At 37.0% G+C, this 23849-nt stretch overlaps 1 protein-coding gene across 4 annotated transcripts in view; it reads left to right on the top strand.

The window, feature by feature from the left end:
- The window catches only part of LOC124644138 (transcription elongation regulator 1), a 42467-nt gene that overhangs the window by 18463 nt on the left and 155 nt on the right, over nucleotides 1-23849 (top strand). For 2 of the 4 annotated variants that reach the window (XM_047183371.1, XM_047183369.1), the window contains exons 15-22: nucleotides 406-556; nucleotides 6836-7034; nucleotides 7655-7761; nucleotides 18348-18551; nucleotides 19111-19233; nucleotides 20284-20448; nucleotides 20854-21023; nucleotides 23280-23412. In XM_047183371.1, the coding sequence (XP_047039327.1) occupies nucleotides 406-556; nucleotides 6836-7034; nucleotides 7655-7761; nucleotides 18348-18551; nucleotides 19111-19233; nucleotides 20284-20448; nucleotides 20854-21023; nucleotides 23280-23409 (1249 nt within the window). In that variant the 3' untranslated portion in view covers nucleotides 23410-23412. Of the gene's footprint in view, nucleotides 1-405; nucleotides 557-6835; nucleotides 7035-7654; nucleotides 7762-10834; nucleotides 17514-18347; nucleotides 18552-19110; nucleotides 19234-20283; nucleotides 20449-20853; nucleotides 21024-23279; nucleotides 23413-23849 lie in introns of those variants that run through there. The other 2 variants (XM_047183373.1, XM_047183372.1) reach the window with 2 other exon arrangements.

Raw genomic sequence — 23849 nt, 5'->3', positions numbered from 1 at the left:
CTGAGTACCAGTGTTTTACAAGGAACAACTGCCTATCTGACCTCCTCAACCCCCTTCGTTAAGACTGGTTGTCAGACTTTCTGCCAAAGAAGTTGAAATTATAGCCTGAAACTACTTATTTAGCCTTTCTAATCTTTATAATAAGATGGTCACCCATCCACGGGCCGACCGCGCCAAGCGTTTCTTAACCTTATGATCGATGGGCCAGAGTGGCTGATACTTAGCCACGAGTTCCTCAACTAAACTACAAGCACCACAATTTAGTCACGAGCTCCTCAACTTAAGCATTGACCCCACAACTAAGCAACGGGCCCCTTAGCATGGCTACGGACGCTTCAACTTAGCCACAGGCCCCACACCTGAGCCACGAGTACCATACACCATTAACATCCAAATCCATTTCAGGTCATCATTCAACGAGTTCACTTCGAAACACGGTCGCGACGAGCGTTACAAAGGTATAGACAAGGCACGCGACAGAGAGACGTACTTCAACGAATACCTCGCCGAGCTGCGCAAGAGAGAGAAGGAAGAGAAAGAGAAAGCCAGAGAACAGGTGAGGACTTGCTGGCGGTGTATCGCACTTCAGAATGTCAAAAAATTCAGTTTTAATGTGTTTTTGAGCGATTTTTTTGGTAAAAAGTATCAAATTAGGGTGAATGGTTTTGATACTTGAAAAGGCAGAAATAAGCTTAGCTCGAAAAGCTGGGCCGATTTTGAAAGTGATTTCAGTCTTAAATTTTATGAAAAACTACAGGCTACTTTTTGGGTGAGTGAAGTAGTTGCTAGGATAAGCGGGTGAAACCGCTGGGAAAGCTAGTTTTTTATACAAAAGAGAGTTGAGTTGAAATATGGTGATAGAAAACCTTTTTCTTGGTAGTTTAAATATAATACATGAGACTTTATGACCTTCAGCATATAAAAATGCTATAAGTAAATGATTACGCTCGCATTTCTCAATAAGGCATTTCATAAAACAAATCGTTTTTGAGCTTGGCAGTAGAGGAAATTGATACATAAGGATTGTACGGAACCCTATAATCTATACTGTCTGTCTACCTCCAGAAAATGCTAGAAAATTATCAGAGACTTGATCCTACATATTTTTAATTCTCTTTCTTGATTTTTGATCATAGGAAGGCTTTTGACCAGCCGTGTGGGACAGATCAGAAAATTATGAAAAAAAAAAAAAACTATTGACAAAAAGTCGTTTTTGAAAAGAGGCGGTATATTGTCCTTACTGATACCATAAATGCGAAAGTAACTGTTTGTCGAATTTTCACGACAAAACACACTTACCGTCTTACCACAAAAACTTTTTAACGTCAGTTTAAGACTTGTCTAAAAAAATGTCAAATTATGACGTTGACATATGATTCATTTTGGAGCCACATTTTTTTTAGACTAGTGTAAAACAGTGGTTAAAGTTTTTGTAGTAAGGCCATTATAGTCTAGAGCCTGAGAAAGGACATAGGCTACTTTTTACCCGATCGCGTGAGGTATTTCCCTGGTAAAACCGCGGGGAACAGCTAGTGATAAATATATCAGAATTTCTATACATGTGCTATTAATTGATATAGATTCTAACTGTGTATATTTTCAGCAGATATTTTCAATATTTTTGGAATAGTGATCGCAGTGTGCTCGGGTTCGATTCCCGGGTCCGATCAATTTTGAATAATTCGATGCGAATGTTAAATAATTTTTTTCTTGTTTTTAGCTTGTTTGAAGTTTATTGATTGTTCCTGAATTATGATTAGTATCAGGTTCGATTCCTGGTTGAATTTAAAATGGTGTGACGAATACGGGTTCGATTCCCGTGCAGTTTTGTTTTTTGGGGAATGAAGCTGTGCTAATGTATTTTTCCTACTTATAATTTAATTGATATTTTTGAATGAAATGAATTTTTAAACTTGTTGAATTTTTTGAGTATGTCTATGTTATTGGTTTGTACATCTTGAGTTAAAAAATATGTACTTAATAGTTATTCCTGAATAATAAATAAAATAATATCTTTTTTTCTTTTGATTTTTATTAATTTTAATGTGTCAAGCCAATACCAAAGACGTATGTAATGTAATATTTGATAAAGATATTTTCTCTATAAATTAATTGATATCATGATAATGATTTTACTCTTTAAACCCATTTCTTTTTAATGTCGGCTGTGTTTCTTGACGAACGTCTTACTTTTGTCAAAAGTAAAAATATATAAGAAAAAAAAAATGTTTTTTCAAGATTTTTTTACAATTTTTTTATTAAAAAAAAATATATAATCACTGTTTCGTCACGAGACATCCCCCGCGCCCCCTTTTAGCCCTTGAAAGACAATATTAGCGTTGGTTGTTCGGTAGCGGAGCGGCGACTGCCCTGCGCGGACGACGCGGACCGGCCACGCCCGCGACTGGCCCATTGACGATTTGGCTAGGCTACGGCTAAACGGCTAAAACCCACACCCTTTATACAAGAAGGTATTAGCAAAAATATTCATTCGAATATCTCATTTTTGGCATAGCTTTTGATGGGTAGCAAAGTCGAGTATCTGTAATTTTTTTGGTAAAAAAATAATTTTTGGTCGATAGTTTTATTGAAAAGAAAAATGTTGATGTTTTTGGGTACTTATTACTAAGTTTTTCTCTTTTTCAAAATTAAATGAATATTTAAATTCCAGGATTTGATACGAATATTGCTCAGTTTAATGAATTAAAAATTTAACTTGAGCGAAAAATAAATAAATTTGGGGGATTCGTAACTTTTTAATGATAAAATCGTCAATCGGCCAAGCCGCGTCGACTGAAAAATTTGAAGGTTAGACATATTTTAAGCAGCTCAATCAATCAATCATGATTATAGTACTATTAACAAACAATTTAGATTCAGAGGAAACACTGCCTACAGTGGTGGGAACAGGGACGATTAAAAAAAACATAATAACAAAAATAAAAAAAAAGAAAAAATCCAAGAAAAAAAATAATAAAAAAAAAACTTTTTTCTACAACCTGTATATGAAAGTTCGATACAGGGATGTTAAATTTTTGGTGTTCAAAAAAATTGCCCCTTTTCCCAACATTGTAAAAACCTTCTTATTATTATATAGAGATATTAATTCCCCCACTTCGAGCTTCAAGATGCATGCTAAATAGGCAGTGTTGCCACGCTCTACGACGAAAAATAATTTTATTTAGCTGGCAACACCTACGAGCGAATGTTGCCAGCTCTAAGTAATGGTGATGGGAGTTCGTCACTGAATGTAAATATTTACAGAAAAAACAGTTTAAGACTTGAAAAAAAAAAAAAATATTAGGAAAACTAATCATTTCTTTTTCAGCGTTTTTTTGTTGTATTTTATTTCTTATTTCATCGATGTCGGTTTTCGGTGTTCAGTCATTCATTTTGAAGATTTTTTTAGAAATTTATTCAGTATTTCTTATTTTTATTGAGAATTTCCATAATTATTAAAGTTTTGAAAAAGTAAATTGATATTAAATTGTTGTCGAGTCCTCCTTCTTTTTGAAATAATGTAACGATATATTTAAATTTAAATATAATAGTCAAGTTTTACTTAATTATGCGAAATTGAACTAATATTATGTGATGAAATTATATTGAAGCTAAATTAATCCTTGTAATGTAATATTAGAGTTTTAGCCATCTATAGTAGTGGAGTGATGATTATACACGTATGTTAGTATGTTTGTCCCACAAAGCTAAAGCTAGTTTCATTCAATTATGTTTTCAAGTTTTAGAATGTTATGAGATGCATATGGAACCAAAATTTCAACAAAATATCAGAAAAACGCATTGAAAATAAATATTTTTTGCGTGGGTTCGATTCCTGCTTTATAATTTATAATATCAAGTCCTTAATATATTCTCATTTATATTTTGTGACCTTGGGAACAGCTATCTATAAATTAAGAAAATGCATAGACCTTGGCAGTCGGGTAACAAACATCTGGTCAGCTATATTTGTCGAAGGCCAATTTAATAGGGAGGCCTATTGTCATAACAGACATGTTTGTTGCGCCACTTCTTCCCAGCAACAACGCATAGGAAGTGGTGAAGGGTGGGCGTTTTGGGGCTGTCTTTACGTTCGAAAAGTGCTGATTTATCAGCCTAAATTAAATAAATGGATTTGAATATTTTTTTTTACAATATTTCATTCATAATATTAGTTCAATTTCGTAACAATACAAAGATATTTAGAGTTCAGTTAGGAATAATAATATATTTTGGTAAACGGAAGTACATATCAAGTGATATTATACAGTCGAAATAATATGATATAGGATAGATTTGAAACCTGAATTACAAAGTCTGAAATCACTCGCATTGAGCATGCGTGGTGATTAAGTGTTTTGGTACATTGTGGGTTCGATTCCTGCGCCTTTTGAAGATTAAGTTATAGAAATATTTTTTAAATGTTGAAATAATTGATAGCTACTCGCATAATCGATAATTTTCTTTATTATATAATTTTATTATCTTTGTGAGAGGAGGCCTGAGCCCAGCAGTGGGACGATAAAAAGGTTGATCATAAATTGTTAAGCATTTTTTTCGTTTTTTCAAAGTAACAAGTCTGTTCATAATATTTAAATTATGAAAAGCTTTGATATAATCCTTTAGTCATAAAAGTAATTATACTTTCTCTATACAAGGTTGGTTTTTGTTGATTACGAGACTCAAATAAATCTTATTTCTGGTGTTGCAACATGTCCAACTTTTGGTATATTTTCAGACTTTCAAAAGCTAAAAGTTACTTATTTAATTTCCCTGTAATGTAATAAATAATATGACGTCTAGGCCAGTTATCGGCCAAGGCGGCTGTTCTCGTATAAGGAGATCAGCTGCGCAGGACATATTATAGTGCACGAGCATTTGCGCAGACACAGGTGCATTCTCTATCATCGTCCTCAGGACACTTTCAGACTCCGGACTGCTTTGTGAGGGCTTCCTAAACAACCACAATGACATAAGCATATTCTGACACAAAGAATTCATTAGCATTTACACTACACATACGCTGTATGCTCTTTTTATACAATTAATTCCAGATCTTTGCATCTGACAATCCTAATTTTTGGAATCATTGTTGATAATGAAAAATATTTTTCCACTATGCAGAAATAACAATAGTTTATTTTTCCGAATATCTTCACTAAACTTGTAAGACCAGATTTTTTATGTTTCTTTCTCCAATGCTGATATTATTTTCATTCGTTCAGTAGTGTCTGATATTATCTTAATAAGATTTATTTGAGTCTATTTACAATGAATATTAACAAACCTTGTAATTAACGCATATTTTAACTTTAAATCGCATTTGATGTAATTCTACTGTTAAGTAAAGACCTTATTGACAACGAACTTGCAAATACCGGGTTCGATTCCTCGGTTAGTTAGGAAAGAATGGATAACCAACTAATTTCCACATAACATCTGGGTTCGATTCCTGATATTGGAAATAATCTGATACATATATTATTTTTAATCCTGAAGATTTTTTCGTGTCTTACCTGAGTTCGGCTCCCAGGATTGTCTTTTATAAGAAATAATATTAATGTTATGTGTAACTCAGTGAAGAGTAACGGACTGGGTTCGATTCCTGGCTGGGGAATATACCATTTCCTGATAAGTCTGTGTTATTTGGACTTGCTACAAGATTTGGGTTCGATTCCCAAACCTTATTATTGAATAACACTTCAAAAGTACATGTCTAAAATACCATAGAATTAAGAAATGTTTTCAACTTTAAAGCCGAATTTTCTGTTGATCAACGGGTTCGATTCCCGTAAATACCTATTTGAATACTCTAGATTTTAGTTTTTTAAGAGTAGGCAGTAAAATATTTTTGTAAAAAAAAAATTAAAATTTTATTTCTGTGCCATACTTCCGTCTACCAAAATACACACTAATAAATATTCTCTTTCAGGAATTAATCAGTATTTCCCTCCACAGGTTTTTAATTTAATAATTTTGGACTTTTCAGCTTTTAATTTAATTAATAATAATGTTTTTTTCAGTATTGTTCGCCGTTGCTCTGTGCGTTAAAGGTGAAACGGGGGTGGTTTTGGGGAGTTTGCTCAGCGAATTTTAGTATTTTTTCAAGGCTTGTTGCTTGGCAGTTTTTTTTTTAGAATAGTGGAGTAGTTTCAGAGACCCTTTATAGCACCGTCCAACCAGTGAAAGTATTATATTATTTGTTACTTAAGTGAGATTTTATTTATTAATAGTCAGTCTAATCCTAACTAAGAAAATAATACCTCAAAAGACGTGAACAATGACTTACCGTCATGAACCCTGTTGAACTTATAATCCTTTTTGGTGCTAACACACGAATGTCTTATCATGGAGACGTATATCTTCTTCAGTGCTACAAAGTTTTATGAATTTAAGCATTTTGACAACGACGAGATTGCTTTTAATTATCTCTGTACTTACCGGCTCCCTTAAAATTATTAGATATCTCTCTGTTACTACCAAAATCAGAGGTTTTTATTTCACATAGACCTACTGTAGGTTCTTATGAATCACTAAAGCTAGTTGCACAATTCCAAGTAGTTGGTTTCTTGGAGAAAAACCGGCAAGAATCTCCTTAGATACTCTTAATAAGTAGATTGTCCATCTCCACACTCATACCATATCAATTTTTAGTTCAATAATCGAACTACACTATTCACTTCCCAAAAATATTATTTTCGCCAGCAACAAAGCCTTAAACTACATTTAGTTTTTCCAAAAACCCCCCAAAAATTCCCAAAAACGACCCCCCATTCACCTCCTGTATAACCGCCAACGATTTCTTCAAATAAAGTGGAACCGTCTCGTTTTATAGGTGAAAACTGACTTCATAGCGCTGCTTAAAGAGAAGGGAGTGGACAGACACGCGCGATGGGTGGACGCCAAGAAGAAGATAGACGCCGACCCCAGGTATAAGGCCGTGGAGAGCAGCACCATGAGAGAAGACTACTTTAAGGAGTACTGTAAGCTGGTGAAAGAAGAACGGAAGAAGGAGAAAGATGGGAAGGAGAAGAGTGAGTCGTTTTGTACTTTTTATGGTATCTTACGCAAAGTTAAACGAGACCCTATTACTAAGACTTCGCTGTACCTCTTTTACCGGGCGTGTCAAGGAACTGCGATAGTTAGTTGAAATTTTATGTTTGTTGTTATAAAATTATGTACGGAATCCTTCGTGCGCAATTCCGACTCGCATTTCTCCAGTTTTTTGTTCCTTTTGCTATTTAATTTATGAATGTGTAACTTGAATGAATTCCTCAATTTCTATTTTTGCTTGAGATTATGCTATGCCCATGCTTCAAGGCTGTCAAATACAAGAGAAATTCTATAAACCTTACTTTAATCAATAAATTATGTAATTTAAGAATTGTTCGAGATTGTTTACACCCCCGTGCATTGAAATTGGAAAGCATATTAATGTCGATCCTGCTTGTGATCTCACTCCACTCGAATTGTCGTCCCATCGCCAATAGAGAGTGCTAATATGTCCTGCGCAGCTGGCTGATCTCCTTATATGAGAACAGCCGCCGTGGCCGAATACCAAGACTTTCGACTACTTTATTCTATAGGCACTGTTATTCTAGAAACCTTCCTGTTTCTTAATAGGAGAGTCCCATAATGTCTTATATGATTTCAGAGCGAGAACGCAGCAGCGGCAAGAAGGAGAAGAGAGAGAAGGAACGCGACAAGGAGAAGGAGAAAGAGAAAGACAACAAGAAGGACAAGAAGAAAGAGAAGGGAGACGTAAGTACTTTGTTATACTGGTTTACGATGTTCCCAATATCCCATCTATCTATTTATTGATTTTTACTTAAGATAGAATTTTTGAGGATAGAAGATAGAATTTGATATTAACCCCATCAAAGTTATGTTAAATACTTAATATAAGGTAAACATTAGAACAAATAGATCGATTATTGGGGACGGAGTTACTGGTTAATTTATTTATCGTATCTATTCAAAATTTGAGGGTTTTTCTATAAAAAATTTCTTAACCATAAGTTTACTACAAGAAAAAAATATTTTGTTAAAAAATATCTACTTATTTTCAAGTAAATATATTTTTTCTGTAATATCATATTTTTGACACTGCTTAGCGATTTTATTGCGAAACTGTGTCGGACATTTATATTTTTTTTTTTCGTGTATTTTACCCGACTGCCGAAGAAGGGTAATGGTTTTTTATTTTTATTTATTTCAAAATGTGTGTTCTCGTACATATGTAATATTAATTATTTTATAGATGTCATTACTTTTTCCGATTTTCTTTTTAGATCAATACGGCCCAGTTTCACTGGTTACCAATAGTGTCAGATAGTTATCTGATAGTTAATGCTATCTGCCAGATATTGCTATCCATCATCTGCCTAGCTTTTTCTCTAATATGTCAGTCTAACCGGACGCAGCTGAGTATCAATGTACCACAAGGAGCGATTGACTATCTGACCTCCTCAACCCAGTTACCCGAGCAACCCAATACCCCAGGGTAAGACTGGTTGTCAGACTTTCTGGCGTCTGAGTAGTAAAATAGCTGATGATGCTTACTCGGTAGAATATCGGTAGAGTCCAATAACTTTGCAGAACAATGTTTATCAAGATGTCTATAAAGTAATTAATATTTTATGTATTTCCAGCTTGATAATAAATTATATAATATCTCGTTTTATTTACCCAACTCCTTTAGTTTATAAGATACATTAAGTTTCACCTACATTGCGTCGTCTACGAGATTCGGGTACGTACATAGATTTTAATCAAAATAATAATTATTGTTTTTTTTTTCTCAAAAAAAAAAGACTTGAATATCCTACTGTTAGTAAAGTTATTTTTTTATTTCCAAAAAATAATAAATTGTGATATTTTTATCACTAAAACTTTGGATCGGATTTTTTTTTTTTTTTTTTTTTTTCAATTCAAGCGCGGGCTATTTTTACAGGTGTGAATTGGAAGGCCTTTGAGGCTATTTAAAATGGCTATTTCGGGTTATTTCACATAGTGCCGACTGTCATACACTGCGGGTGGCTATTTCCTATGATTTCCAAAAAAAGGAACATTTCGAGTGCAGTGCTTAATGCAGATAAGTGGTTGGTTGCAGAATTGCGTAGTTTATGAGAATGCGACGGACAAACGGAGCGACGGGCGGTGATTGCGGCGTTTTCTGCATCGGATCTGGTTAAAAATGCACTTTTGGAATCACAAAAAGCAATTTTTTATTCTTAGGTATTGTCCACGGATATTTTTTTTAACTTAAACGCTAACATAGATATTTTTGTCCTAGATTTTTGTCATATTTACCCGACTACGCCAGAAAGTGTGGTTTTTACAGAATTAAATTGTCAAGTTTCATTTTTGATTATACACTTAGACAGTGTTTTAAATTATCTCCAGCGATATTTCCAAAAGTGCATTCTTAGCCAAAGGGGCGTATCAAATAACACCGAAGGTCACATTTTAAACATTAAAGCCGACACTCACGGTTCTACTCTGCAGAGTCTGCAGAGTGGCGTGTGTTGAGGCCTTTATTTAATTTCTTTTTGTGGATGATTGTCTATGGGTATGGTTTTGTTGGGTTTTAGAATAGTAGGTGGATTCCATTTTCATTGTCATTTTATTAAGATCCTAATTTACTTCTGGTTTTTGCAGGGTGGGGGTTTCTATTCCTTAAATATTTGCAGTGTAAAACATTTTAGTGTGAGTTGGACAACATACTGACAATTGCAATACTGCATTGAACACTAGTGGATGTGTTTCTTATTTTGACATTACACAAAATATTTAATATGTCAAAAGTCTACGAATATCTTCTTGCACTCGGATAAAAAAGGGCCTATGTCCTTTCTCAGACTATGTTTATGTACCAAACTTCATTAAAATCGGTTCTATAGTTTTATATTTCTCCAAAAGCTGAATACAATTATCCACAGAAATGCAGAGAAAAGTCTGCAGTTAAGAATTATTTTGTTTTTCTTTATTTAAAATGTGACCTTACACGCTCTGTAGCAATCAGTAGTGACACGCCCGCAGTTTATGACACACGGCCTTAGGGAATCGTGCTCTGCAGCTCTGCAATGTGGCTTCAAAACTCTGCATTCCGTCATTCTGTGCACAGAAGACTCGCTTCAACGGTTGTCAATCAACGTTTCACGACGTACGCTGCAGAGTTTACGAACTCTGCAGTGTAGGATTGTCTGCAATGTGACTTGTAATTCCAAAAGTTGGTTTTGATATGCGCTTTTCATTGTTTTTTCTTATTTATTTTGATACTTATGCAGAGCTGCAGAGATTTCACTACGACATGATTAAATACAAAAATATAAACTGAGATTTTTCCTGTATATTAAAATTAGTGTTTTATTTTACATTTTTTGACGTTTTTGTCTTAATTCTAAGGCCGTGTCAGTTAGTAAATTGATTGTCCGATGCAGATTCGCTTTTCATGTGTCTTAAGAGCTGTATCCACAATGTTTTTCAGTTGAACCGTCTGTATATACCTACACTTATGTAAATCTGCTGAGCGTTATAAGAAAATAGTCTCTTCCGTGATTCGTATAAATATTTTACCGCATGAACGCGGATGAGGCATGCTTGTGTGAATGAACATGAGCATTTATACATACAAGTGTGGTACACTCAGTTTCATGAGATACAAAATGTATTCCTTTATTATTCTACTTTAAAGTTAAATTTATCTAGTAAAAACAAGTTTATCAATATTTTTTTTATGGCGGTTCAAAAATTTAACAGCCAAATAAGAAAACATTGTGGATACAACCTCCACGTTCGCAACGAAACCTCACTCGCTCCCTTTGTCCAACAGAAACAGGGAGACACGGAGGAGGAGAGGAAACAGCCCACCCCCCCTCCGGACCAGTGGGCCGAGATCCTCGGCATCCCTGGCGAGGACGACGCCAAGAAACCCACCAAGACCACACGCAGGTCACAGCAGGAACAGGACAAACCATCCAAAGCGGAGAAAACCAAATCCACTTCCGAAGAAGACCAGCCTTCTCCAAAACAATTGCGCTCCTCAAAGAAAGAAGTAGCGCAGACACCCGAGAAAGTAGAGAAGTCCCCGATAAAACCGCCCCCCAAGAAGCGGAAACCGGAGGAGTTCCAATCACCGGAGACGGAAACGCCGGCCGTGCCTAAAAAAGTGGAGAAGAAGAAGCAAGATAAGGCTGACAAGACGGAGAAGCGTAAGCGAAAGAAGTCTGAGAAAGAATAGTGTTTGATGTACGTTTTCTTCGGGCGAAGATCATCGCGCAATTAGTGCGCTGTTTTTGGTTCTTGCTCCCATGAAGTGTGGGTAGTTTGAATGTTTTAAGGTTTTTGCCTTTTTTGGTTTTTTAACTGGTTGCCTGGTTGTCCGTTGTGGTTGTTTGGTTGTACCAGAAAGGTCTAGTAAATAAATAGTAAGCCAATTTTGTGACTAACTTATGAAATAGGGATGACAGCGCTTTAAGTTAATATGAAAATTGACTTGCTAATATTGACCTTGACAAACTATTCGAAACAATAAAAATAATTATTATAATTAAAATAATCATTTTAAAAATAAATAATATGAATATCAGTCATTAGGAAGCTGACAGGTGGATTTGAGAAAACTCTGACACTAGGGCTTGTTAGGTAAATTGATGCTGCAGCTTACTCGATAAGAAGAGAAATAGTTAAATGTCATACACCAGATTATGGCTTTTGGCCAATGGCGTTCAAGTGTAAAAAAAAAAAAAAACATATTTTTCAGCACCCCAATCCACCCAGTCAGACGACTGGATTTACAAAACTAGCGTCCAAGATTTCAACCTGGTGACCTTCATTTTGATCTGGCACCCGTTAATTTGACGTTGGCATACACGTACATATATATCCCTACTAATATTATAAATGCGAAAGAAACTCTGTCTGTCTGTCTGTTACGCTTTCACGTCTAAACCACTGAACTGATTTTAATAAAATTTGGTACAGAGATAGAGTTGACCTTGAGAAAGAACATTTGGATAGTTTTTATGCCGGACCTTTGAAGAATTCTCTTGAAAACGCGATATAACCGAACTCTACACGGGCGAAGACGCGGGCGGATGCTAGTTTCACATAAGTCCCACGAATTTCAAATCTGGTTCTTAAGCTTCAAATGCAACGGACAGCCGGCATTTTTGTATTATTTCGAGCAGACTGCCCACACGTCAACAATAGACTCTTTCAGTGAAAAACAATAGTTCATAGTTTTGTGTGTTTTTGTAACTGTGTCGCGGGATTACTGGCTTTTTATTCACACATGATACTTATGCCTTTATATTGTCCCACTGCTGGATACAGGCCTCTCTTCTCATACAGAGAAGGAATGAGATTTAATCACCAAGTATAGATTTTCAGAGTAACAAAATTTCGCTATTGTAAACATATCCAGCCAAGGTGTGAAATTACCAAAGAAAAGAAATAGACAAAGTTATTTTTACGATTTGGAGAAAAGTGGTCTTTCGTTCTTCTCTATATAAATGTTAAATAGTTGATATCAATTTCAAAGCGAAAACTAAACTGTATTGACAAAACATATTATTTTATAATCTTGACATCTATGATGAGACATAAAATCCTGTTTGTTTGAAAGCCTGTCATTCCACCACACGTTTGTCATGTTTTAAAACATTTTGGACATTGTAAATATTGAAAAAAAGTGTACATTTTAAACTTAAGTTTAAGGTTAGATTTTTATGTGAAACTTAGGTATTATCTTACTTAATGACCGGTGATTCGGATCGCATTTAGGCTCAGAATCTTCTAAAGCGGAGAGGTTTTTAAACAACCAATATAATTCGTTATTATTATAGTATTCGCTCACTCAATAGTAGCACGTTACTGTCGGTGGTGCTTGTGATCTCTCTCCGGTGGTGTCGGCTTGTCGTCGCATCGCGCTATGAGAGTGAAGGAGTACTGAGTGCACCGCAGTACAAGCTAATGTGCCTGCACTGTAATATGTCCTGCACAGCTGATCTCCTTATATGAGAACAGCCGCCGTAGCCGATCGATTATCGACTAAGTGGACATTCTATTGGTTGTTTAAAAACTTCGCTCGGCTTTGGTGTAATCTAGGCCTTAGCATACGTGCGATTTAAATCACCCTGTATACAGTACAATAGTCGATATGAAGCTATGTGACACAATTGTTTGTCGATTCTGATTTTAATCGATATGAATAGAAAATAATAATAAATTTAGCAGTTACTGTATGGTCAATAACAAATATGAAAGATATCGGAGATGACATAAGGCAGGTAGGTCAGGCGCCTTCTTGTAGCTCAAGCAACGTACGGTAGCCGGGATCACTTACTACAACTAACGAGGCGTTCGGGTTCCTTGTCTAATCAAAACCAATCTGTCAAAGATTGGTCTGATTTTATTTAATTGACGAGCTCTACAGTAGAAGTGTAAGGGATGATTAATTCAGTAAATATTAATAAACATAAATAAATGTTTTTCTGTCTGTTATTGAGCATACGGTGTTGCCACACGGATTGTGATTACAAAGCCATGCGAGTATGCTGCATGTTGCCATATGAAAAAAACATTTCTACTGCACTGGATTTCACGGTCAAAATAATTGCAATCCTTTGACGAGTTTCTACAAATATATGAAGAACTAGTCATATTAAGACATTTAAAAAATATTATTTCACACAATAACTTCTGGGTAACTGATAGTTTAGTTCAGAATGTCAGACGATTGTAGTTATTTTGAACGTCAGACTATAATGATGAATATGACGGTTAGATACAGTTAAGAGTTGAACCCAGTTTTAAGACAGAGTGACGGTTAAAAGTACCCTCTAGGTAATTAAACGAATAGCGTTGTGAATTAATTAGATAGATAATTACTATCTAGAATTGGTGAAACAGGTTCATGAACCCCTGGGTTCATAGCTACGAACCCTTGGGTGCATGTTATTAACCCTGCGTTTGTTTGCAAAGGACGCATATTATTGCAGATTATGATAAATTTTGACAGCAATTTGGTTTCCGATACAAAAATATATTTACAATGACAATAATATATTGTTGTAATATGAATTAAATATTTTCAATGTATCGGAATATCGCTACAGTCGTATCAACGATGAATATTGTACATATTTTATGATATAATTTAAGTTATTTAATATTTCTCGTGGTACGTTGTCACTTTAAGTGCCAAGTCCCAATGTATTACGTACAGAATTTTAAGCGCTATACACACTGAAGGCGATAAATTTATCGTCTCATAAAGTTTGGGATACACAGTATTTTATAATATAGTTGTTCGTAGTTGAAGTTCGATTCCTGAGTCAGGACAGTTTTAATGTGTACATTAATGTCGTATTTTCAATGTTTAAATAATAAATGTTACAAATTTTCATTTCAGTGTGTACAGCGCATAAAAAAAATTAAATAAATACAAGTTTTAAGCCACAAATATGTTTATAGAAATAAGATCCCCATTAAAGTCCCAATAAAAATGCTCCGTATACGAATTTGGTGGATATTCAAAAGATGAACCCTAGTGAACCCGTTGAACCCTCGTGAACCCTTGAACCCTGTTGTATTAATAGATATTACGGTTATACAATTCTATGTTAGATTATGCCATTGCCAAGGCTTGGCACCTATTGACGGTATGGAATCGGTATTTTTACTTAATATGAGTATATAAATTAGTTGTTAAATAAATCCTTTATCATATTTATTTGGTAAATCTATAGTTATCGTTTTGATAGTTTTTTTTCATTGGTCAAACGTCATAGTTCGCATTTCCGTAGAAATAAAGTGTTTTGAAAATTAATGTTTTGGATATTGACTAGCTTGTAACTACCGTTATGATGACCAATAGCAACAGAATTTAAACTTTATTTCCATACAAATAAGTTTCATTTTTTTCGTTGTCTCATAAAATTATACCGTGCCGTCAATAGTTGTCAGGTTCATAATTATGCGAGTTAAAAGTCCACTTGTTTAAATAAATAGTAGGAAATCTATGTTCGAAAACGGTTAAAATATTCGTGTATTTGAATTCAATATAAAACAGTTTATTCATTAAATAGAAATTTGACATTAAATGTTAGGTGTCTACAATTTAATATGAATATTACAGATTTTTTTGTCGCTTCAGTTTTAACATAACGTATAAAGAAATACAATTGTAAAAGAGGTATTGGGTTGCCCGGGTAACTGGGTTGAGGAGGTCAGATAAGCAGTCGCTCCTTGTGGCACACTGGTACTCAGCTGCATACGGTTAGACTGGAAGCCGACCCCAACATAGTTGGGAGAAGGCTCGGAAGACGATGAATGAACCAATCCTTACTAATATTATAAATGCGAAAGTTACTCTGTATGTCTGTTTGTCTTGAGCCTGAAAAAGGACAGATACTACTTTTTAAACGGGTGCGGGATGACTTCCCCCGGGACGCGGGTGAAACTGCGTGGAACAGCTAGTGGTAAATAAAATAGTATTATGTTATGGTTGGTGCCTCTTTCTACTGTCTTTGTTGGTGAAATTGTTGAATCTATGCCAATATAATAAAGCTGAAGAATTTGTTTTCTTTCAACGCTCTTTTATTGGGAACTTCTGGACTGATTTAGAAAAATATCTGTGTTATTGCTTGTTTGTTATCTGAGTGCGTGGAGTACATATCTCACAGGACACGGGTGAAACCGTTGGCGGAAGCTAGTTTTGTTTTGCGAATGATATCGCAGGGAACAAACGAGCATTTTGAGGATGTTAAGGCTACTTTTTATCCTTAAATCCGTAACTTCTATCTATAGGACACGGTGAAAAGCTAGGTAATACTGAAGTAATTTTTCCAATAAGTTCCGTAGTTTCTAAGATTAGCGCGTTCAAGCGAACAAAGTTCAGTCATAATATCAGTATAGAAATACCTCTTTAAATTGTCTATTTCTTATCGAGTGAGCTGCAGGTTTAATCACCTAACAAACCCTAGTGTCGGAGTTTTCTCTAATCTCATCATTTTCCGAGCCTTTTCCCAACTATGTTAGGGTCGGCTTCCAGTCTAACCGGATGTAGCTGAGTACCAGTGTGTCACAAGGAGCAACTGCTTATCTGATCTTCTCAATCCAGTTACCCGGGCAACCCAATAGACTGGTGTCAGACTTACTGACTTCTGACTACCCGTAACGACTGCCAAGGATGTTCAATGACTGCCGGGACATACAGTTTAACGTGCCATCCGAAACACAGTCATTGGTGTCCAAGATATACTTAGAAAGTACATACAAACTTGGAAAAGTTGCATTGATACTTGCCTGACCTGGAATGGAACCCACACACTCATACTAGCTCATCCTACATTTACACGTTGTGTTAAAACTTAAGCGATATATTAGATTTTTAATAGAAGTTCGTGTTCCTTTCACATTCACTGTAGGTACTTATAAAAATGTAATCTATGAAGTCCTATACTAGCCCTCTCCTGAACAGTATTTGTCAAATATTTTCATATATGTTAGATTTCTAAAACTTATCCGTTGGTTTGAGATTAGATATTGATATAGAAATACAGATTGTAGAGAAGCGCAGATAGTTTGATTGAAAAATACTAAAGGGTTTGTCAGGAAATAACTATATGTTTTTACAAAATAAAAAACTCAAGGTGAAGTTAGAAACAAAATTATAATTTTGAAATCATGATTTTTTTTTTATATTTGCGGAAAATAATGTTAGGTTATTCAATGATAGACGTTTTGGAAAAACACAGTTTGGTTCACAGTTTTTTTATTAGGATATAATTGACTAGGTCTCAAAAGTATGAAATTCGCCTCCCATTCGGTAACTCAAACTATCATATCATACTATTTTCAATAAGTCTAATTCATGTAAACTGGACCTCATTGCAGACACAGATTAATTTATTTCAAAAAAATATTTCACTTTCATCAATTCATTCTAGTGCCGATTTTTCAATTGCCAGGTAACTTATATTTGGCGAATATGAATCAAAATCAAAAGTCATTTATTCAAATTAGGCTGCAAAACAGCACTTTTCGAACGTCAGAAATTTACAAAAGACAGCCCCCAAAACGCCCGCCCTTCACCACTTCCTATGTGTTATTGCTGGGAAGAAGAAGTGGTATGTTGACATATTGACAGCTTGTGTATAGAAAATTATGTTAAACCGCTATATTTATTCCTGAACTAAAAGTTAAGTGATGATTGAAAATATGTTCTTAATAAAAATAAATAAAATAGTTTTTCTATTATTATTATTAGACAGTTCACTTAAAATTCAAGATGCAAAACTTACATGCGGTCTACGTGAATTAGACTTAATACTCAAAATTATTCAATTTCAAACCTTCAGCAGTTGGTAAAGAGAGCATTTTTCTATAATAAGTACATTTTGTACCGTCACTAGTTTATATTATGTAATCTGTACAAAGGTTTTATATACTAATTATGATTGAAAATGTTTAGATTTTATTATTGTGAATAAATTCATGATTGTGTATGTTTTGGTGTTTTTGTTCCCCTTTAACCCTAGTAGCAAGAATTACGTGGACAGTTGCAAGAATAACGCGGGGCACGTAACAAGAATATGGTGGGCTGTAGCTAAGAATAGCGTAGGCAGTGGCAAGAATAGCGCGGGGCACCTAGCAAGAATAACGTAGGGGCACGTAGCGAAAATAATGCGGGCCGTAGCACAAAAAACAGTGCGGGTCCGTAAGTCCGTAGCAAAGAATAAGGCGGGTTGTAGCAAGAATATCGTGGGCCGTACCCTGTGGTTCTAAAAAATCTAGTTATTTCGATTGAGCACATATATACGGAACACCAATTACTATAGTCTTGTTATATGAAACGAACAAATAAAAAAGGCAGGCACGTACCTATAAGTGCCAAAGGTCTAATTAATTAGGTTAAGCTTGTTGAAGGTATTTGCTCAGAATACTTATTAAATAGCTCGGGTTCGATTCCCAGGCCGCGTTGAAATTACTAGTGGTCTGCTTAGTCTGACCGCTGGCGAGTCCAATATTTGTCTATATTGGAGTATTGAATAAATTAGTTATAGGATGCCTAGGTGTATTATGAGGTACTTAAACAAATTGCCGAGTTGTTGGCGAGGGCTATTGAGACCCGCAGTAAGTAACAACAGCTCAGGTAGATCGAACTTAAGGGCTCAGCCACGCATGGAGCAGTCGGTCCATGGATGTGTAGCCTTGTCGTGACAAGTTTCACTGTATATACATAAATTATTAACATCCGTCGTTAGCCACAAACTCCTCCTGCCTATAAAAAACATCATACATCCACTTAGTCTAAAAACCTCCCAATCCTCAAAACCCAGGAGCCACCACCAGAGGAAACGGAAGAGCCTGACGCCGAGGAGTTGGAGACGGCGTCGGACGCGGAGACAGCGGCCCGGGAGAAGGAGGCGCGGGCCCAGGCCTCCATCAAGGAGAGGGAGCGAGAGGTGCAGAGGGCGCTGGCCACCAGTCTCAGGGATAGGGATAAGGAACGGGAGTATCATAAGAGGGATGAGGCTGTGCAGGTGAGTGAGGGCTTCTATACCTATATAATAAAGATGAAACATATTTTTGTTTGTGCCTTAAAGAACAGGACCGTTTTGATAAAATATTTCACTGTTGGGAAGCTACAGCATTCTTGAGTGAACATAGGTTATATTTTATCCCGGACGCGGGTGAAACCGCGGGAAAACGGCTAGTGTACGGTTTAGGCAAATTAAACAGAATAGTAAATAGAATAGTTTATTTTCTTCACAACTAGGTTGTAGACTTATTTCTGAATCTATTTACATAAAATAAGTAATAGACAGTTTAAATCGGTCGTGTGATGAACTCTTTAAACCTAGCGGCCTTATAACGCCAGCCTACAACTTTTGATGTCACAAATGTATTTGCATTCAAGTCGGTAGCCAATATCACCCAATTTCCTATTTCTTACATTCCCTGCAGAAGCCAAACAGCAAAATGGAAATATCAGTTCAGTAACATAGATTTTTAGAACCTTTAAAAGGCCCTTATAGCTGCGGGGCCCATAACTCTTGGTACATGATCAATCCAGCACTGACATATACCACATGTTTGCAGCATTTCAACGCGTTACTAGCAGACTTGGTTCGCAACCCCGACCTGTCGTGGCGGGACGCGAAGAAACAACTCAAGAAGGACCACAGGTACAGCCTCGCTGAACTCCTCACTAAGGATGATAAGGTTTGTGCACTTATTTACGTTTTTTTTATAATACCACCCCGACTTCGTACGGTATAACAGTATTTCCCCACTAGAATCAAACTTAGTTATATTTTTGACGTTCATAAGTGCTTGTAAAGGCCTAAATTAAACAAAGGATTTGACTTTGACCACTATTTAATGTATTTTATTGTACATGCAAACCTTCCTCTTTAATCACTCTATTTAAAAAAATCGCATGAAAATCTGTTGCGAAGGTTTGAAGATTTAAGCGTACTAATAGGGATACAGGGACATAAAAAGCGACTTGGTTTCATAATATGTAGTGATGTTGCTACATTCATTGTTATAGAGGGAAAGTCTTAAAAGATATGCTGTACTTAATGTAAGCTAACTAAACGGCTGCAGTACCGTGGCTCTGCAAATAAAGGCGCGTACGCACGTACGAACACGAACATAGCGAACACAAACACCAGACCCGAACATTTGGTTCGTACGTATGGACGGCATATTCGAACACGAACGCAAACATAGTTCGAGTCGAGTTCGCGAACAACAGTCGTGAACTCTATCTTAGTAGCCATGACGGCGCCGTTGTAAGTAGTCGATAGTGAAGTAGCGGAGAATTTTTTGATGTTCGCAGTTTTGTTGCGTAACATTTATTAAAGCTCTTCGAACACCGTCCATACAGAACACACTACAAGGATCGCCGCGAACATGTTTGACGAACAGAGTGTTCGATGTTCGATAGTGGTACGCACGTCCGAACCAAGTTGTTGCATATCATGTAACGCAACAAATTTGTTCGTACGTGCGTACGCGGCTTAAGGATTCTTAAAGAGAACAATAAAGAACAAAAAGCGAGATTTTTGGGTGTCAAACCTTGCAGTGTGGCTTAAGAAGAAATCGTGTTATGTTTTTTAATTTTTTTAAGATATTTGTTGGGTATTTTGCTCTAAATGTTAGATTTTGGCAAAGGTCAGATGTGGTACTGTCAAATGGGGAAGACTTTTTTTGATGGCACGATGTTGACAGATAAATTATTTTATTTTGAACCATCTATTGTCGTAGGAGCGTCTATTCATGCAACACACAAGTGCTCTAGCGAGCAAACGTCGCGACAAGCTGCGGGCGCTACTCAACGAGAAGGGCACCAGCTGCACCGCGCACTGGCGGGACGTGAAGGCCATGCTGGGCGACGAGCCCGGCGCCCCCGTCTACACTAGCGCCTCGCAGGTAACACTAGCGCCGAGCACGTAACACTAGCGCCTCGCAGGTAACACTAGCGCCTCGCAGGTAACACTAGCGCCTCGCAGGTAACACAAGCGCCTCGCAGGTAACACTAGCGCCTCGCAGGTAACACTAGCGCCTCGCAGGTAACACTAGCGCCCCGCAGGTAACACTAGCGCCCTACAAGTAAGTCTAGCGCCCCAAAAAGTACTTGAGAACTCCAAAAATTTACCTATATCATATTTTACTAAGTCAGTTAAGACAAATACTACTTTCATCCGCCTAAATGACGGCAAAGCATTAACGCTTTCGGCGCCATTTTTACCTAAAAATTGTGTCAAAATTGTTTATAAAAAGCGTTTTTAAACGGCTGAAAATACTCTTCATCTAAACATTCCTTTACTCTCTCAGATGGAACGTGAATTCCGCGACTACCAGCGCGACAAGCAATCAGCAGCCAAGACAGCGATGCGTCAGCTGCTGCTTGAGACGCGCTCCATCACGCACAAGAGCCTCGCCGCCATTAAGGACAACCCCAGCGCTCTGCAACATGTGTTAGACGCTCTGAAACACGACGCCAGGTGAGTACACACTAGGGCATGCAATTTCGGTAAAACAAAAATTACCGGTAAAAATTCGGTAATAAAAATATTTTTACCGGTAAACCGGTAAAACGGTAATTTTTGTAATTTTTTAAAAATGTGTTATTATAACAATAAGATTGGGTAGTCTTAAAGCAAAAACTAAATAAATATGCAAAGGTATAAGGTGGTAAACGTTTTTTGTGACGTGGGCTGTAACAAAAAAAAACATGTCAGTACCATCCGTACGCGATGTCGCCTACAAAATGCAAGAGAAACGGCTGCGATGGTACAGACATGTAAAATGGAGTGACACCTGAGGACATCGGCAGTGTGTATGTAATACTCAATCTCAATATACCCGGTCAAAGGCGCAAAGGCAGGCCGAAACCGTGAACCAGCGCCGCAACTCTGTCTCGCATAGGGTCGCTGCATATGCTGAGCGAGGGCCATTTCGCGTGATCGTGACGCATATTTTCCTTTTCCCATTCTCTTTTTTTTTTCGTTTTCATTCCTGTTTTGTTTTATTTTTGTGAGCTTTTATATGTATTCGTTTTTGTGTGTGCGTCACGAACGCGAATAAACGTTTTGATTTGATTTGATTTTTTTGATTTGTGGTGGTTGAGTGTCGTAATGAATGTCATGAAAATCTGCGAACTCGAAGAGGAAGATGTCTATTCAGGAGGATAGAGCGAAGTGGAAGAAAGAAGATACGGAAAGCGGACCCCGTCACAAGACGAGATAAACGCTAAGAATTACCGTAAAAAAATATATTTTTCATTGAAGTGAAGGCCCTTTTTTATGGTAAATCATCAAATGACAGACTCTTTCTGTCTAAAACCCATGGTTTTTTAGTAGACGTTTTATGGACCAGGGTCGCGGTAACTCTTTCGAACAATCCCGCGGCCCCGGCAGACCTTTGCCCTGCTGGGCCCCACTAGGTTTGCTGACATCTCCCTGAGGAGCCCGTGGAACAACGCGCGCCGCTGACACGGGTCTGTTGTCTATGCAGACGGTGGAACGATGAGCCACCCGAACTCACCGCCCACAGACCGACGCCTACGGTGGCCGGGAGTCGTCTCTCGACCCTTGGCGCCCGTGGTGTCTTCCTGGTCCACTACAGCGGCCGGGATGAGAGGTGCTACTCGCAGTCGCTCCGCCGTCTCCTTCTCGAGCATGACTGCTTCGCAGAAGGAGGCGACGGCTTCCCATTCCCTCTAGCTCCGGACCATGGCTTGAACCAGGGAAGGACGCGAAAGGTCGCCGCTGCCTATTGCCTCGACGACAACACGGCGGTACCCTTCCCAGGCAGTGCATACCTGGACTGTGTGCTCCGCCGTGTCCTCAGAGCTGTCCGCATGGTGGTGAAGTAAAAGCCCTTGCTCAGTAAGGTCATACAGTAGGTAAAATAAGCATTAGCTACATTTGTACCTAGTATGAGCTGACAGCTATCAGGAAAAACAGAATAACCGGATGAATACAATTTGTTTAGATTTTATAAATTAAGATGAGAAAGAAGATTTATATCTAACCTAGAGATAGTTAACGACACACAAGTTTACTTTCCTAAAAAACAGCAACTTTAACACTCTTACAATACGTAATGTATGCAACATTATATTCAGGCTACATAACAAAGATTTGACGTTAAATGAACAATTGCTATATTTTATCAAAAAAAAAACGTAAAAACCGGTAAATTACCGGTTTCATATTATTTTTACCGGTAATTTTAAACTCGCAAAAATGGGCGATTTACCGGTAAAAACGAAACCGGTTAACCGGTATTGCATGCCCTAGTACACACATTACACACAGACATACATACACACATCCACATACACACACACACACACATATCTTCTGATATGAAGTTGGACGTCAAATATGAAAGGGTTTTTTAATATGTTTTGTATAAAGTAACATCAGATTTAAGGCGTGATCTTATTATTCGCGGTAAAAATATTCCTCAAAATAAAACTTGGCTCTGAAACAGCACTTTTTGAACGTCAAAAATTTACAATAGACAGCCCCCATAACGCTTCACCACTTCACTGAAGAAGTGGCGAAACCAACTCCCCAGCAAAAGTTAATATCTTGTTGTGTATTTTCCTTTTCGCGTACATCATCTCTCGAGCCTTTGCCCAACTATGTTGGGGTGGCTTCCGGGCTTCTTTTTCGCATTCAATTATATTTTCATTTTCTATTTTGAATATAAATAAGTAGTCTTACATATATGTATTTCCGTTGTCACAGGTACACAGCACTAGACCACATACCTGAGGAGAGACAGCAGATCCTGACGAGCTACCTCGAGGAGTTGGAGAAGAAGGGTCCTCCCCCTCCCCCCACTGCCACCGAGCCTTCTCGGAGAGCCAAGCAGTGATAGGTAACTATTGCCCTTAGTACCTAGAGGTAGTTGTCTAGTATATCTTGTTTGGCATTAGCGCCATCTATCGAATCCAATTGTATTTTCAAACTATCCAGCGACTAGTTAGTTTTCTTATAAAATGTAGGCTAGCTGAACATTATTTTTCTAATACCTTTGTATTTAGAAATAAATATGGTCTTCGACACATTTAACATAGCCTTTTACAGTTAAAAGAATTATCAAAATCAGTAGATCAGAATCATTGCCCCCCTACATCGCGACAAACTCCCAAACTTTACTTCTTTGTAATCCTTACTAATATTTATTTTGTTTGTCACGTTTTTACACAAAAACTACTGAAATTATTTAAAGCCTTGCTCAAAAGTCAGAAGGGGACATAATATGCTACTTTTATTCGGGTGCTGTAAAATTTTCTCCTTATTAATATCTGTTTC

The sequence above is a fragment of the Helicoverpa zea genome, chromosome 29 (genome assembly GCF_022581195.2).
Source record: "Helicoverpa zea isolate HzStark_Cry1AcR chromosome 29, ilHelZeax1.1, whole genome shotgun sequence".
NCBI lineage: Eukaryota > Metazoa > Arthropoda > Insecta > Lepidoptera > Noctuidae > Helicoverpa > Helicoverpa zea.
This window is presented reverse-complemented; position numbering and strand designations above follow the sequence as displayed.